At 59.3% G+C, this 12,498-nt stretch overlaps 1 protein-coding gene across 2 annotated transcripts; it reads right to left on the bottom strand.

The window, feature by feature from the left end:
- On the bottom strand, positions 1 to 12,216 carry BCAM (basal cell adhesion molecule (Lutheran blood group)). 2 transcript variants are annotated; one of them, XM_086353050.1, is made up of 15 exons: positions 12,046 to 12,216; positions 9,731 to 9,852; positions 8,950 to 9,178; positions 8,761 to 8,831; positions 8,386 to 8,482; positions 8,107 to 8,289; positions 7,507 to 7,643; positions 7,122 to 7,278; positions 3,446 to 3,561; positions 3,198 to 3,339; positions 2,896 to 3,032; positions 2,590 to 2,734; positions 2,356 to 2,500; positions 1,252 to 1,369; positions 1 to 1,159 (listed from the first exon to the last, which is right to left on the bottom strand). In XM_086353050.1, exons 1-15 carry the CDS (start codon positions 12,125 to 12,127, stop codon positions 1,154 to 1,156), a joined length of 1,887 nt encoding a protein of 628 aa, XP_086209176.1. In that variant the 5' UTR covers positions 12,128 to 12,216; the 3' UTR covers positions 1 to 1,153. The 2 variants fall into 2 exon arrangements, with proteins under 2 accessions (XP_086209176.1, XP_086209177.1); XM_086353051.1 differs by lacking the exons at positions 1 to 1,159; positions 1,252 to 1,369 and having other exon boundaries at positions 2,352 to 2,500.
- Positions 12,217 to 12,498: the final 282 nt, after the last annotated feature.

Below are 12,498 nucleotides of genomic sequence, written 5' to 3'. Positions count from 1 at the left end.
TTTGTGTGACTTGCTTTATTGTGATCTTCGCTTTATTGCTGTGGTCTGGAATTGCACAGTAAATAGTCCAGGACATGTCTCTATTTGTCTGTCTTTGCCTCTCTCTCCCCACATCTCTGTCTGACTCAGTGGCTCTCTCTCAATTCTGAGCTGCCCCAGCCCATCCCTCAATTCTCCCCCTTAGCCTCTCCGTTCTTCTTTCAAATGCCTCTCCCTCCCCTTCGGCAAGTCTCTGTTTTGCTGTTTCTGCCGTCTCTTGTCTCTGCCTAGATCCCTTCATGGGGGCTCCTCCAAGTTGTCGCTCCTCCCCCAGCCCTCCACTGCAGGCCCCAGGCTGTCCTCAGAGGAGATGCCTAAATCCCTAATTCCATCCACTCTACAGCTCAGAGAGAGCTTTTCCTCTGGATGTTTCAATTCCCTCTGGGCCTCTGGCAAGAGAGACTGGGCATTTTTTACTTAAGGGGATAGCACCCTACCTCCCCCTAAAGGCACTGGTCTTCAGGGGCCAGGTTCAGCTCCCTCTGGACCCCCAGCACCTCTCTTCTCCACCTTTTTCCAGCTGAGTCACCCTCCATCCTTTCTCTCTCATTTCTTTCTCCATGACATCAGATTTCTCCTGAGGTCCAGCAAGGGGGTGGGAGAGCCAGCAGGGCCAGAGCACCACCTGCGCCCCCCTTCCCCTCTCATCCCCTAGAGGATGCAGCTCTGGCCACAGGATGGTGTCCAGGTGACAGACAGCATTTATTCCAGACTCCAGTGTCCACAGATGATGGGGTCAGGGCAGAGGGCGGGGATCCAGTGTCAGACTCTGCAGCAGGACGTCAGGTGGGAGGGTGGGGGACCAGCAATGGAGGCAGGAGGTAAAAATAGCCCCAGCCAGCCGACCCTCGAGCCTCGTCCCAGGCCAGGACTTGGGCTCGGGTCCAGGAGCTATTCTGGGGCCTGGGAGAGTCACAATCCTTGGAGGAAGGTCCCCTCCCTCCCAGGCCGCTGTGGTCCCTGCCCAGCCCACAGAGGAAGGAAGGGAGGGCCCAGAGAGGGAAGAGGAAAGGCCGGGAAAGTGGGGGCAGGCAGAGGTGTGAGCGGGGCTGGTTTTCTGATGCTCGCCACTCCAGGTTGGGTTCAATGACTGCCTCTGGGAAGGTCCTCAGCCTCAACACTGGGGAAAAGATGGGGAGATCAGCCTGGGCCCACAGCAGCTCTTCCACCCGCAGTGGTTCCCTCTCCCCAGGGGCCCAGGCCCTCACTCACCTCATCTCCAAAGCCCCCGCTCCCATGCTTGGCTCCTCCAGAGGCACTCCCCATGAGAAGGCCCGTCTGCTCTGGCCGCTGTGATCCTGAGTGGCTCAACTTGGGTTCCCCAGGTGGCCTAGTGGGAGGAGACATTGTGTTAGAGGTGGTCATGGCCAAGGAAGGAACTGGCCATGGGTGTGTCGAATGGGGACAGACTTGGCGATGGGTGGGTGGGAATGAGCTGGGGGTGAGGTAGGAGGTGGAAGTGGCCCTGGGGTCAGGGATGGGGTGAGGACATGCTTGACACTGCTCTTGGAATTGGAGCTGGTGATGTGACTGGGATGGGTTTTAGGGAGGGCTGTGGGGATAGCTGGGCTTCCCTGGTGGCTCAGTGGTAAAGAATCTGCCTGCCATGCAGGAGTCTCAGGAGAGGCAGGTTCAATCCCTGGGTCAGGAAGATGCTCTGGAAGAAGGCATGGCAACCCACTCCAGTATTCTTGGCTGGAGAACCCCATGGGGAGAGGAGCCTGATGGGCTATATGGTCTATGGGGTCGCAAAGAGTTGGACATGACTGAGGCGACTTAGAACGCACGCACGTGGGGATGGCTGTGGACTGGAGTTGAGGGTGGCTGTGTGGTCGCGGTTGGAGATAAGGTTGGATGGGGATGGGTTTGGAGTTAGGAATGGGATGGGGGGATGTGCAGGGGGACTTGGGATGGGGAGGTGGCTGAAGCTGTGTTTGGTTACTGGGTATGCGCTGGAGCTGAGGGTGCAGCTGGGGGAGAGGTTGGGGTTGGAGAGGAAGCTGGAAGTATAGATGAGGTTACTTTGGGATTGGGGTGGGTGTGGATCACAGGTGGGGATGAGATTGGGGATGAGGTTAAGGTGAGATTGGGGATGAGGTTAAGGTGAGCTTGGGGTGGGCTGGGAGTTGGTTATGGGTTGGGTGGGGTTGAGGAGAGGGGAGGGGACGGTCATGGTCCAGGTCGGAGGTTGGAGATGGGATGGCATCTTATTTGCCGATGGAGCTGGGGTTGGGGCTGTGGTTGGTTTGGGGCTGAGGTCAGGGTGAGGTCAGGGTTTGGGTAGAGAGCTCAGTTTCAAGGTTGCAGGCCACTCACGGAGACCCCTTCTCGCCCCGCTGGCAGCAGCCGGGCCGCCCCTTGCGTCTCATGCAGTAGAAGACGGCAACGACGAGGAGCAGGAGGGCCACGCTGATGGCCACGGCCATGACCGCCACGCCGGCCTGGGAGGTCTGGGGGGCCACTGCGGGGCAGGGCAGAGGGGGAGGGGTCAGCCAGCAGCCCACTGTCTGCCCCGCACCCGGTGTTGGTCCCACCACGGTGGTTACTCACCGGTTCCAAAGTGGAAGACGTGGTGGGTGTTCCCGAGAGGGTTGGAGGCCTCACAGGAGACGCCGTCTTGGCTCAAGGCACTGGTCACCTTCAGGGTCAGGGAGCTGCTCACCCAGCCCTGGCCCCCAGGGGCTGGTTCTGTGGGCTGTGGAGGCTCAGGTCAGGCCCAGGCTTTTGAGATCAAGGGCTCGGGGTGTGGGCAGAGTTGAAAAGGAAGCGGTCAGTGGAGGTGGAGGGTGGGGAGGACATGATCTGTGGACCACTGAGCCGGCTGGGATTTGGGGAGGGTCGGGGGGGGTCGCTTACGCTGCCGCCCAACTGGCTCCAGGTGAGTTTGGGCTTCGGGTAGCCGCGGGCGTAGCAGATCAGGGTGACTTCATCTCCTTCGGTCCAGCTGCCTTCGGCCTTGGGCTGAGTCTCCTTTGCCTTTAACTCTGGTGTCCCTGTGGGTGGTGGGGCGGGAAAGGGGGTGAGATGTAGGCACCTGGGAAAAGGAGAGGAGGGAGAGAAAAAGAGGAGAGAAGGACCAGCCGTGGACCCGTCTCATTTGTCCTGGCGCCCCACATCTCCCCATGCTATCCCCATCCCAGCCTGCCCACACCCCAAACCTTGAACCAGCAGCCTGAAGCTCCGGGTGCGACTCAGGAGGGGGATCCTGGGCATGTAGGCCTCACATGTGTAGGTGCCGGCTGAATCGAAGGTGACGGAGTGGAGGGAGAGTGTGGGGTCCTCCCCCATGGGTGCTGAGTCCTGGGTGCGGAGAGAAAGAGCAGGCACCAGCTGGCTGTGAGAGGCAGGGAGGGGTTGATGGAAAGGGGAGGGTCCCGTGCTGGGGAGGGACACCTTTCCCTCTCACCTTGGTCCAGTATAGGGTCGGGGTGGGCAGGCCTCGCGCAGAGCAGGTCACGGTTGTGCTGTTGTGCAGAGGTAAGGAAAGCTCCTCCCCTGCACTGAGCTCCAGGGAGTCCAAGTCTGGAGTGGGGGGAGCAGAATGTCACCTTCCCCGGACCCTCACTCGATCAGTTAGGGGATCCCCAGGGCTTTTGAGGAGGGCAGACGTGAATGGACAATTGTCAGCAGAGAATGCCAACTTCTCCCCAGCTCCACGAGCTCTCCACTCTCTCATCTGGGCCCTTGAGCCCAGATCTAGGAGTCTGACTCCAAAGTACATGCCCACGGGGCTCCCCTGGTGGTCCAGTGGCTAAGACTTTGTGCTCCCAATGCAGGGGGGCCGGTCGGGGATCTAGACCCCACATGCCACAGTGAAGACCTGGTGCGGCCAAATTAAATAAATAAAACAAACACTTAAAACAACAATAACAACAACAAAAAACCAAAATACAGGCCCACTTCGACCACCTGCCTCCAGAGCTGACGTCTGAGCCCAGGGTTAATGGATAACCTGGGAGGTATTGGGCGCTCCTTCTCTGACTACCCCTCCAACCTTGGCCTTCTCTCCTCCACATGACCCATTTTTTTCCCATCAAGTCTTTTTTTTTTTTTTTTAACATTTGTAAATATTTTTTAATAAAACAAAACATATCAGAACTGAGGATTAAATTACATGCATATTAGAAGATCTTATCTTGATTTGAGTACAACTTTGACACTGATTATTCCTAAAATAGAAAACCGTAAGCCTAAAAGTACTGGGAAAATTCAAGACAAATATGCCAGCAGCCTGGGGTAGGTGTGAAGTGGCTGAGGCATTTAATGTAGGGAAAAGAAAAGCTGGGAGAAAATGAGAAGACTCAAATATAGATCACATGACAGAAGCTAAATTCCCTAGTGCTCAGACACTCGGTCGTGTCCGGCTTTCTGTGGCCCAATGGACTGTAGTCCACCAGGCTCCTCTGTCCATGGGATTTTCCAAGCAATAATACTGGAGTGGGTTGCCATTTCCTACTCCAGAAATTCCCTAGTGGGCTTGGACAAAAACGCTAAATCCAGGATGCAGTGTTCATAAGAGGCAGTTACAAGTAATGCAAAAGGTCAAGATCAAAAGGCCATTCTGGGCCCCTGAAGCAGGGTCACCAGGAGGAGAAGGGCAGCTGTGAAGGGCACAGCAACACAGGACCCAAGGCAAGGGAGGTTCGGGGGCCAGGGCGAGCGTGTTATGATGGAAAGGACCCAACATCTTAAAGGACACAGGACAGTCACACACCTGTAACACACACGGACTCAGAAAGTACTAAATAAAGCAAAAACTGCTAGAAACAGAGATTTCCACACTTGATGTAAGATTTTAACATAACCACAATGATGTAGGATTTTTAACACAAGTCTCTCAAATTCGACAGCATGGCTAGTAGGGGAAATACCAAACGGGAAACCAGATGCCACCACAGGTTCAGCTCAACAGCTGACTCTTAAAGTCAATGCCGATAAAGAGCGATCATCCTTTCCCAAAGTCTGCAGAAAAGTTTTAAAAACTGACCGTGTAGTAAAGAAACTCCCTGCTGCTGCTGCTGCTAAGTCACTTCAGTTGTGTCCGACTCTGTGCAACCCCGTAGATGGCAGCCCACCAGGCTCTGCCATCCCTGGGATTCTCCAGGCAAGAACACTGGAGTGGGTTGCCATTTCCTTCTCCACCCATCAAGTCTTTCTCTGCTGTGTCCCCCAAATGAATCTTCTCACTTCTTTCCATCTCTGATCCTGGGGTCCAACTGCCTTGACCACTGCAGTCATGTCCTCACTGGTCTCTTGTCCTCTCTGGTCCATTCTTTGCTGAGCAGCCAGAGGGATCTTTTCTTTTTTAAACAGTGAAAGTGTAGTTGCTCAGTCATGTCCAAGTTTGACTTAAAAAAAAATTGGTTTTAAAATTTATTTATTTAATTTTGGCTGTGCTGGGTTCGTTTTTTAAAAAACAAACAAAGAAACAGCCCACTCCTCTTTTTTTTTTTTTTTTGGTAGTGCCCAGACTTCTCTAGTTGCATCACGGGGCTTAGTGATGCTTTGTGGGAATCTTAGTTCCCCAACCAGTGACTGAACCCAGGTCCCCTGCATTGGGAGTGGGGAGTGTTATCCACCGGACCACCAGGGAAGGCCTCTCAAGGGATCTTTTCAAAACACACACTGGTCAGCCCTTGCCTCTGCTTAAAATCTTGCAGTGAGGAAAAAAACAAAACAAAACAAAACTCTGCAGTGGTTCCCCAGTATGGTGGGCATACAGGCCTCTTTCCTTGATGAAGCCAATAAGTCCTGCCTGGTTGACCCTGCCCACTGCTTCAAGCTCATCTCCCACCTTCCCCTCTTGCTTCCTGAGCTCCGGCTACCCTGTTCTTTCCCTGTTGTTCTCCGATATGCCAGTGTGGGCCTCAGGGCCCTTGCACATGCTGTTTCCGCAGCCTGGAATGCTTTTCTTCTGACTCATCGTATCTCTGGTTCCATTCTTTGGTTTCCTACACATGATCCCTTTCTCAGAGAGGTCTCTCTGACCCTCTGTCGTGGACACTCAGATTTCCCCTTTGGCACCAAAGGATTTTCTCCCCAGCTGTTGAGAAGGGTGTCAGCTGTCAGCCCTCAGCTGTCAGCCCTCTCTGGAAACTGCCTGAGTCACAGAGAGAGCCCCTGGCTCAAGGTCATGTCCCCTCCTTCCCTAGGCAGCCCACATCCAATGACGGGTTGACGTGGATGTACAAAATACCCAGCCCCTGTACCCCAACTGGGGATCTCTCAGCTTCTAAATGCCCTGTGAGCATGTAGAGGTCTTCCTTAGGCTGAAGCCCAACTTCCGCCTCTGCTGCATCCTGCTTCCTTCCCTCATCACCCACCAAGAGGTGTGGATCCTGGGGCACTCCCCATAAATTTCCTTCCTGCAATCAGAATCTGCAGCCCCCAACAGCCTCCATGGAAAATAATCCCTGTTCGCCACACCAGTTCCTTATCCCCCTCCTCTGCGTTAGTCTCTATAGAGGCAGGACTGTGACTCAAAGTGTGTGTTCAAAAAAAAAAAAAAAGTGTGTGTTCAGCGTTTAACATCTGTCTCCCTACTGGACCCTGGAGCTGGGTGGAGGCTGGGGCTGCACTCTCTTGTTGACATGTGGCACAGGGTCTAGCCCCAGGAAGGGAGGTGACAGGAGTTCCCAGGAGGGACAGAGCCTTTGCTCAGGGCTTGTGTGCAGGCGGACCAAGAAGGCTTCTTGGAAGACTGGGATCCGAGAGATGGGTTGGGATTGGATGGAAGAGAAGATGGGGAGTTACTGTAGGAAAGAGGAGAAGAGCTTGGGGTGTGATGGGGAGAAGGGTCCGCCTAAGGTGAGGCCAGCCAGGTGGGTCTTGAAGGCTGGGGTGAAGCATGTGGGTCTTGTCCCCAGAGGACTGGGGAGACACAGCAGGTTCTAGGTAGGGGAAGGTCAGGTGTATGCCTTGGAAAGGGGTCTCTGGCTGCCTTGTATGGGAGACTGGAGGGGCCAGGGGCATCGAGACCAGGCTGGGCACCACAGAAAGGGTTGGAGACAGGGCTGCGGGGGGGCGGTGAGGGTGAGGAGATCGCTGATGCCAGGGCCCCCTCCCGCTCTGGGGGCTCTCACAGGCCACACGCAGCTCCAGGGTTTTGGAGAGCTCCGCATCCTCAGGGACGTCGTAGTCCTCCACCCTGCAGCCATAGGTCCCGCTCTGGTTCCGCTGTACCCTCTCCAGCGTCAAGTTCCCCTCAAGACTTGTTTTTAGCACATCTTCTTGCTTGTCCTGGGGGAGATCAGGAATGAGGAACCCTGTTCAGGAAATGCTCTGGGCTGGCAGGGTCAGGTTAGGTCCAGGGTCACCCAAGCCAGGCATCAAGGTATGTCAAGACTCTCACAAATCGGGGAACAGATAGCTACTGGGTCATTGATCACGCGCCTTGCTAAGCCAGGGGTCAGAATTTGGTGCAGACGAGTAGATCTCAGAGGTCAGGGGAATGAGGGGGTGGGTTACCTGAAGCCAGAAAAACGTGTACTCTGGGGTGGGACTGCCATCCCCCTGGCACAACAGTTGGACAGAGTCACCCTCACGGACCCAGCCTTCAGCAGTGGACTGGCTGCCCAACCAGAACAGCACGTGCTCTGTGGGATCTAAGGGAAAGGGCAGACTCACGGTCAGGGTCAAGGGTAAAAGGCAGGGCTAGGTTAAGGGGGAGAGGCCAGCACTGCAGCAAAGGAAGGGGCTATGGTTGGCCAAAGGTGAGAGGTAAAATCTTTTTTCTTTTTTTGGCCAACCTTAGTCTTTTCCTTTGCTACAGTGTGGGTAACAGGTCAGTATGAGATTTGCGGGGACCCATTTTAGGGTGGAAGCGTGGGGCACACGGTTAGTCCTGAGACTCCACGGGGTTCAGGTGTTATGGGGGGAGTCAGAAGTCAGGATGGGGCTCCCGCTGGCACTTGAGGTCAGAGGTCAGAGGTGAGTACCCACTTCAGCCTGAGGTAAGGGGGCAGAAGGCCTCGAAGGGGTGGGGCAGGTCAAGAGGTCACCTTGGAGGGTCAGGCCTCGTAGCGAGAGTTCCTGGTGGGGGCGGCCGGGGGCCCAGCTCGGACTCACAGTGCAGGGTGAGGGAGAAGGAAGGGCCGTCCAGGCGGCCGTGCTGGCCGGCGGGCAGGTAGTAGTGCACGGAGCAGTGGAAGCTGGCCTCCCGGTCGGGCTTGTGGAGCCGCAGGTAAAGGGTGCTGGTGAGAGAGAGCAGGCCGGAGGCCTCCCGGACGGTGCGAGTGGTCATGTAGCCCTCTGCGGGAGAGGGCGGCAGGGAGGAGGTCAGCCAGCCCGGCCGCCGCCCAGCCCCAGCCCCTGAGGTCTAGCCGAGCTCCCTCAGGCACCACTCACCGGAGTTCACCTCCAGGGGCACGGCCAGGGGCTGCCCGTTCCGATACCACATGATCTGGGGGGCTGGGTTCCCGTTGCGGCTGCTGCAAGTGGCTATCTGGGACAGACACAGACCCACACCCACACTGGGCTGGGAGCCAGGACCCTGGAGTCTGGGTCCCCCTCCCTGGAGAGGGGTGGGGACCAGACCAGACCCAGACACAGGAGTCCAGCTCCCAACCCTCTCCTCCCGGGAGACCCAAGGTCAGAACTCCCGGACCCCTACTCCTCAGACTGGGAAGCCCAAGCCCCCAGCCTCTCCCGACCTTGGGCTATAGGAGCCCAGGACTCCCTCCTCCCCTCAGAATCCTGGAAGCAAGGTGTGGCCCAAGGTACCTCCTGGGCAAAGTCATCCATCACAGACAGGATTCCTTTGTTGGGGGAGACCTCCGGGGCCTCTGGTTTGGCTGCGGGAGGGACTTACAGTCAGGAGCTGGTTCCCGGGGTTCTCACCTCCCTGCCCCTTCCCAGGATGTGTGTGTTGTGCCCGGGGGCGGTGGTCGGAGGGGAGGCACAGACACTCACCAAACACTTTGAGCCTGGCGGTGGCCTCGGCGGTGCCCGCTGCCCCCGCCTTCACCACGCACACATAGTCGCGCTCGTCGCCCACCTGGGCCTCAGGCAGCACCAGGCGCCCCTGGGAGTCCAGCTGGTATGGGGGGCTGCGGCCCCGGGAGTTGAGCTCTTTGTCCCGGAGCTCGGAGCCACGCAGCTCGGCCGAGGCCAGGCGGTGGCGGGCCCCTGAGCGGTCGACCTGCGGGGGCGGGCGGGGAGCATCTCAGCGAGAGGCTGCCTGGCCAGAGGCCCTCCTCCGTGTCCCCTTTCTCGCTGCCGCTCCGCTCCGCGGGTCTCCTTCTCTCACGTTCTCGGTCCCTCCGTCCTCTCTCAGCTCTCCCACCCCCGCCCCCTGTCTGTGGTCACCTTTCCCCTCTCTGGTTCTCTCTTTCGCCATCTCACCATGCTTCCACCTCTGTCTCTCTTTCCTGCCCTGGGTCTCCTGTTTCTCTTTCTCTTTAGTCCCATCCCTGGGCTCCTGCCTTCTGGGTGTCTGCCTCTGAATGTCCTCTTTCAAGAGCCAGGGGACCTCTTTCATTCTAGCCTCAGCTGTGCCTGGACACCAGGGTACCCTGGAGAGGGGCTTCCCCTTGCTGGGCCTCCATTTCCCCACCTGTAAAATGGAAAGGCAGCTTGTGGGGCTCCTAGGGGCTTTCGGGCTCGGATGAGGGGATGAACGTTTGCAGCCCCAGTGCGCCCTGACTCTCAGACCCCCTCTGTCATGCCCTTGTTTCCAGCTCACAGCACTCACCAGAAACCATTCCAGCATGAAATAGTCATGGGTCCCCAAGGGGCTGCAGTCCAGAGTGACAGACTCCCCCCTCATCACCTCCACCAGGGGGGGCACAGACAGGCGGACCTCAGCCTTGGAACCTGCAGGAGGGTGACTGAGCTTTTTCCCACTGCCACCAGGAGGCAGAGCTCTCTAGGTCCCCAGTCCTCCTCCCCCAGACCCAGGGGTCCAGGCCCCCAGCCCCTCCTCCCCCAGACCCGGGGGTCCAGGCCCCCAGCCCCTGCTCCCCCAGACCCGGGGGTCCAGGCCCCCAGCCCCTGCTCCCCCAGACCCGGGGGACCAGGCCCCCAGCCCCTGCTCCCTCAGACCGGGGGATCCAGACCCCAGCCCCTCCTCCCCCAGACCCAGGAGTCCAGGCCCCCAGCCCCTCCTCCCCCAGACCCGGGGGTCCAGGCCCCCAGCCCCTGCTCCCCCAGACCCGGGGGTCCAGGCCCCCAGCCCCTGCTCCCCCAGACCCAGGGGTCCAGGCCCCCAGCCCCTGCTCCCCCAGACCCGGGGGACCAGGCCCCCAGCCCCTGCTCCCTCAGACCGGGGGATCCAGACCCCAGCCCCTCTTTCCCCAGCCCCTCCTCCCCCAGACCCAGGGGTCCAGGCCCCCAGCCCCTGCTCCCTCAGATTCAGCTCCTCTCTCCCTTTATCTCTCATTTCTGCATCTCTAAGCTTCAGATCCCATCTCTCCGTTCACTTGCAGAACTGAAGACTCCTCCCCTGGGCCACACAGGGCCCCGTGGCCTCCATACAATCCACTTGGGCTCAAATCCTGTGTGTCCTTGCTTGTCCCACTAGACCAAATGCCCCTTGAGGGCAGGGCCTTGGCAGGCTCATTCCTTAGCCTCCAACACTTCACCCGGGGCCTGGCACAATGAGATGGATAATCGTCTCCATCTCAGTCACCGCCTCTGCGTGTGTGTGTGTGTGTGTGTGTGTGTGTGTGTGTGCGCGTGTGTGCGTGCATGCCCCTCACCCCGTGTCTCCATCTCTTAGTTTCACAGTTCTCTGCGTTCCTCTCAGTCTCCGTGTTGCCCGGCCCTGCCCCCCGGGTCTCTCCATCAGGAGCCGGGAGACTGGGGCTGGGCCAGAGCTGAGGCGGGATGGGTGTGTGGGCGCAGTGAGGGGGACAGGGCTGGGCAGGTTTCAGGAATGTGGGAGGGACAGGCTGGCTCAGACCTGCCCGAGCCCCCTACCCGCGCCTCGGCCCATCTAACTCTTTGAGAGAAGCAGCAGCACGTGCCTCAGAGCAGGACAGGGTGGAGGCCCCGGATCCTGGGTCCTGAGGGAGAAGGGAGCGGAGGGCCGGGACTCCCGTCCCAGGATCCGGGCAGGTAGAGGCGTTCGCATTAGGAAAGCGAGCTCTTTCAGTCTCTGGGCTGGCATCCTGGCCTGGGCTCTCAGTTCTTAGAATCTCCCTTCCCTTCCCTGCCCAGCCTGGCCCAGCTTTGCCCCTGGGGACCCACTGTTCGCCATGCTTGTGCCAGGGCCCTGGATTCCCAGGCACCCACCTCTGGCCTGGGCCTGCCCCATGGGAGGGAGTGTGGGGCCAGGCTGGTGCCCAGGGCTGGGTCCGAGCGGTAGAGACAGCAAGGATGGTCGGAGGGATCTCTCTCTCCCCCAGTTCTCTCTTCCCCCAGCCCCTGAGGGCCTCTACCTCTCCTCCAACCACCACGCAGGTGCGTGGCTTTATCTGGGCCCCCGGGAAGGGGGGCTCTGTCACTTGGAAACACTTAGTTCCGCTGTCACTGCCCAGGGGCTGAGCTCCAGCCCTTTCTGATGGAGCGGGAGGCGAGAGGGGCGGGTCCTTTAGAGTCTGGGCTCTGAATCTGAATGGGGGGAACCCGCAATCGCATGTGACTTGCTGGTTTCTAGCCAGAGGGTCCCTGACCCTCTCAAAACTTGACAACTTTTGAGCGGGGAGTTCCGCTTTGGTCTCTTCTGTCCCCTGGGAAAAGGCACTCCGGCCACTGGAGGCCAGGACCTCTGGGTCCGGGGGAATAGGGGCCAGGCGGGGGTGGGAGCGGTGGCAGATCCCAGCGTCTGAGGGGGCAGGGAGAGGAGCCGCCGCACTCCTGGGTCCAACGGCTTCTCAGATCGCTTCTAATACACAGCTGAGGATCCCCAGCCCTCTGCCTGGCTGTCGCTAGATCTCTCACTGGGAGTGGTACCCCATATCCCTCCTTTTCTGGGGTCCCTGGGGTCGGTGAAAGCCCTTTCCCACCTCCCCTCCCCTCCCCTCCCCGCGCCCCCCAGGCGCGCCCTGCTCTCAGCCCGAGCCATACCTGGGGGGGCCGCCAGCAGGAGCGCGAGCACCAGCAACCGCGGGGCCCTACGCGCCCCAGCCCGCGCGTCCGGGGGCTCCATGTTCAAGGCGGCGGCGGCAGCGGGCGGCGAGCGGCGGGCGGCAGGGGCAGAGACTGAGCCCGGGCTGGGGCTCCTCGGCCGCCGGGACTGGAGCGAGGAGGCCCCGCCCCAGGCAGCCCCGCCCCACCCCGCCCTCCCGGTCTCCCCCTCGTCCCCCTCCAAACCCGGGCGCCAGGCCAGGACCTCCCACTGCCCGGAGCCGACCTCCCAGCACTCAGCCGGGAGCCAGGCTCCCCGCCCCCAGGCCCCAGGGTGTCAGGCTCCAACTGACCAGCGCCCCTGGCGGGTGACTCGACCAACCAGTTCGGCCGGTGTCCAGAGCGGGGTTCTCCCTGGACCCCCGCGGATCCTCTCCACCTCAGTCTCGCTGG

This window comes from Bos grunniens, chromosome 18 (assembly GCF_055505025.1).
Source record: "Bos grunniens cultivar Pamir isolate PY7600 chromosome 18, Bosgru_T2T1.0, whole genome shotgun sequence".
Lineage (NCBI taxonomy): Eukaryota > Metazoa > Chordata > Mammalia > Artiodactyla > Bovidae > Bos > Bos grunniens.
The sequence above is the reverse complement of the archived record's forward strand: the minus strand, read 5'-3'. Positions and strand labels throughout refer to the sequence as shown.